Source organism: Salmo salar, chromosome ssa03 (genome assembly GCF_905237065.1).
Source record: "Salmo salar chromosome ssa03, Ssal_v3.1, whole genome shotgun sequence".
Lineage (NCBI taxonomy): Eukaryota > Metazoa > Chordata > Actinopteri > Salmoniformes > Salmonidae > Salmo > Salmo salar.
Genome location: NC_059444.1, coordinates 68,558,007 through 68,561,692, shown reverse-complemented (window position 1 = coordinate 68,561,692; position 3,686 = coordinate 68,558,007). Strand labels below are relative to the sequence as shown.

The window sequence follows — 3,686 nt, the reverse complement described above, 5'->3', positions numbered from 1 at the left end:
CGGATCGAGGTGCAGCGTGATTGGAGTTCAACATCTTTATTTTTTGTGAAACTTAAAACAAACCAAGAAACAAACAACGACCGTGTAGTACTGAGTGCACCATGCACTCACTCAAAAACAATATCCCACAAAACACAGGTGGGAAAAAGGCTACCTAAATATGATCCCCAATCAGAGGCAACGATTACCAGCTGCCTCTAATTGAGAACAATACAACTCACCAACATAGAAGTACAATGACTAGAACACCCCCCTAGTCACGCTCTGACCTAAACACCATAGAGAACCAAGAGCTCTCTATGGTCAGGGCGTGACAGCAGTAGAGATGACCAGGGATGTTCTCTTGATAAGAGTGTGAATTACACAATTTTCCTATCCTGCTAAGCATTCAAAATGTAATGAGTACTTTTGGGTGTCAGGGAAATGTATGGGGTAAAAAGTACTTTATTTTCTTTAGGAATGTAGTGAAGTAAAAGTTGTCAAATACCCCAAAAAATGACTTAAGTAGTACTTTAAGTATTTTTACTTAAGTACTTTACACCACTGCTGTCACTCAGGAGTAAAATGGAGAAATACCCTGCCTCACTCAGCCAGTCAGTCAGCCAAATCCCAGATTTCACAATCTTCCATGTGCCATAATGACTCACTTCCAGAACTCGGCTTTAAAACATCTCTCCTCACAGCGGAAGATTCAAACTCGCCACAGACAGAGAAGGAAGAAGAGAAAGAAAGAGAACTCGCAACCGGACTGACAAAGAGAGAAAGATATAACAATACTTGTTACCAGCGAGATAACAACAGACTTTATTAGAGGATTTCTAGTAGGATCATCTGTAACTCCAAGATGAGCATCAGAATGTCAGCCAGCCTTGTCGTTGTGCTCCTGGCCCTCCTGACCATTACTGAGGGTGAGTTTATATTATTACCTACATCACTCTGACTCAATGCATTGACACCAATGGACATGAATATAATGGTTATGAGCAGTAGGATTACTATTTACCTTTATATACTGGACTGAATCTTGTATCTTATTGTACATACAACTCAATCTGTCCATCTGCATCTCTATTTATATATATATATAAATGCCATTTTAAAACACGCTTTTATCCAGATGACTCTCTCTTTCCCTCTCTCTAACTAATGAAGTGTGTTTGTCATCACGGTGGATGCCTGTGTATTCCTTCTACCCCTGACCCTTGACCTCTTACCTCTAACAGGGATGAGTCTGAGAGGCGTGGGAGCTGACCTGCGATGTCGCTGCATTGAGACAGAGAGCAGACGTATTGGTAAACTCATTAAGAAGGTGGAGATGTTCCCTCCCAGCTCCCACTGCAGAGACACTGAGATCATGTGAGTCCTGCTGTTTCCTGATTATAGTCCTATTACACTGGCAAACGCTTACTGTAAAATATGGCTATTATATGATGTTGACATTAAATGTGGTTACTATATAACGTTAACTTAAAAATATAGAACTTTAGTTAATCAGTTCTACTCCCTGACTACCATCCAATTTCACTAGTTAATGCTGACACTAAAATGTAGTTATTACCAGGTTTCATGATTGTCTGAATGTGCTGTGTGTCTGTCCTGCAGTGCCACTCTGAGCAACAGCGGTCAGGAGATTTGTCTGGATGCCAGCGCTCCTTGGGTCAAGAGGGTCATTGAGAAGATGCTGGCCAAGTAAGTACTAGATAGGCTGTATGAGTTTAAGGATGTAAACCGACCGGTTAACACCACACAGATAGGATGACTGTTAAATGACAGAGAGTTTGACTGGACAAAATAATGTCATAAATACAGCAGAGCATGATTTGCTTCACCTGACTAGGTTCAAATGACATTTTCTTTCATCTTTAATTATCCCGAGCTTGGGGAATTTTCTTGTCCAGCTTCACACAAAGTTCTGAATCAACTTCACATGGGCAATTATATTGTAATAACATAATCTTTTATTTTCCTCAACAGCAACAAATGAAGAGGGGGAATCATTCCATGAATACTCTGGGATTCTGAACTGTTATAAGATACAAACCAAATAAGTATTTATAAGATTGATAGGCTGAATTCTATCATTTTCTATCCAGGTTGAAATACAGTACTAGATTTAGAGTGGCATGAGACTTTTTTAAGTGAATAGACAGTCGGTTTCTTATATACAACCAAGTACTATGTACTAAACTTATATTTTATTTTTATTTATAAAGTGTTTTTATTTTGTTGAGATTTACATACATTCCAGTTGTATTGGAATGATTTCGTAATGAACAACATCACATCCTACTTGACCCTCAAATGTATTTATACAAACCTCAGTATATTTATTGATATATTTATTTAATTGCCTATTTATTCATATGAAACTGTTGAATCATGTTGAAACTTCCACTTTAATTCAATACAATAAATGTGTGAAAAAATCCTCTGAAATCTGTCTCTCGCTGTCTCTATTTCCTGATTATAACCATTACTCCACTTCTAAAATTCAATCACAGCTTTTTACAACAAGCCTTATGACACTTTTCCCTGAAGCAAGGGAGGGTAGAGCATTGTAACAACAATACTAACAAGCAATCATTCAGTAAAAATAAGGACATCTCACAGTAAACCAAAAGTTGGATTTCCATTTGACAGGAAAAGGGTAGTTCATTGTTGCCTGTTGTACACAGTGGCCTATGAGCTTGGCTTGGATACAAGTCACTTTAGACTACCCCATTCCAGAGTGGATGATTGTACTTTGATTTGATGTTATTTGAGAAGATTCAGAACTCATCAACAAAAATATTTTGCTCGATGAAACTTCTATAACAGACAAATTGATGCAACGTATCACAGAGCTCACATTTTTAAATATCTGGCAGTGGAGCTTGGCGCTCTTTTGGTCATTACATGATCATAAGGTACATGTGTTTTAAATTCCTTATCAACCACTATGTGATCTACATCTCATGGATTCAATGCTGTACTGGCAACAGAAGAGACGCACTGACAAGGTGAAGACGGTGTAGACTCCAGGTGAAGACGGTGTAGACTCCAGGTGAAGACGGTGTAGACTCCAGGTGAAGACGGTGTAGACTCCAGGTGAAGACAGTGTAGACTCCAGGTGAAGACGGTGTAGACTCCAGGTGAAGATGTTGTAGAATCCAGGTGAAGACGGTGTAGACTCCAGGTGAAGACGGTGTAGACTCCAGGTGAAGACGGTGTAGACTCCAGGTGAAGACGGTGTAGACTCCAGGTGAAGACGTTGTAGACTCCAGGTGAAGACGGTGTAGAATCCAGGTGAAGACGGTGTAGACTCCAGGTGAAGACGGTGTAGAATCCAGGTGAAGACGGTGTAGACTCCAGGTGAAGACGGTGTAGACTCCAGGTGAAGACGTTGTAGACTCCAGGTGAAGACGGTGTAGACTCCAGGTGAAGATGTTGTAGAATCCAGGTGAAGACGGTGTAGACTCCAGGTGAAGACGGTGTAGACTCCAGGTGAAGACGGTGTAGAATCCAGGTGAAGACAGTGTAGAATCCAGGTGAAGACGGTGTAGACTCCAGGTGAAGACGGTGTAGACTCCAGGTGAAGATGGTGTAGACTCCAGGTGAAGACGGTGTAGAATCCAGGTGAAGACGTTGTAGACTCCAGGTGAAGACGGTGTAGAATCCAGGTGAAGACAGTGTAGAATCCAGGTGAA

The 3,686-nt window shown here is 40.6% G+C and overlaps 1 protein-coding gene across 1 annotated transcript; it reads left to right on the top strand.

Moving 5' to 3' along the window:
- The first annotated feature begins 703 nt into the window (after positions 1-703).
- On the top strand, positions 704-2,425 carry LOC106601371 (permeability factor 2-like). Its single transcript, XM_014193548.2, has 4 exons — positions 704-908; positions 1,224-1,356; positions 1,603-1,689; positions 1,975-2,425. Exons 1-4 carry the CDS (start codon positions 845-847, stop codon positions 1,982-1,984), a joined length of 294 nt encoding a protein of 97 aa, XP_014049023.1. The 5' UTR covers positions 704-844; the 3' UTR covers positions 1,985-2,425.
- The last annotated feature ends 1,261 nt before the right edge of the window (positions 2,426-3,686 follow it).

What these genes read in the sequence shown, in the direction of transcription:
- LOC106601371 (XM_014193548.2), top strand. Translation starts at nt 845, where the DNA reads ATGAGCATCAGAATGTCAGCCAGCCTTGTCGTTGTGCTCCTGGCCCTC. An exon ending in CCTCCTGACCATTACTGAGG is followed by an intron (nt 909 to 1,223) that starts GTGAGTTTATAT and finishes TACCTCTAACAG; the next exon opens with GGATGAGTCTGAGAGGCGTG. An exon ending in TGCAGAGACACTGAGATCAT is followed by an intron (nt 1,357 to 1,602) that starts GTGAGTCCTGCT and finishes TCTGTCCTGCAG; the next exon opens with TGCCACTCTGAGCAACAGCG.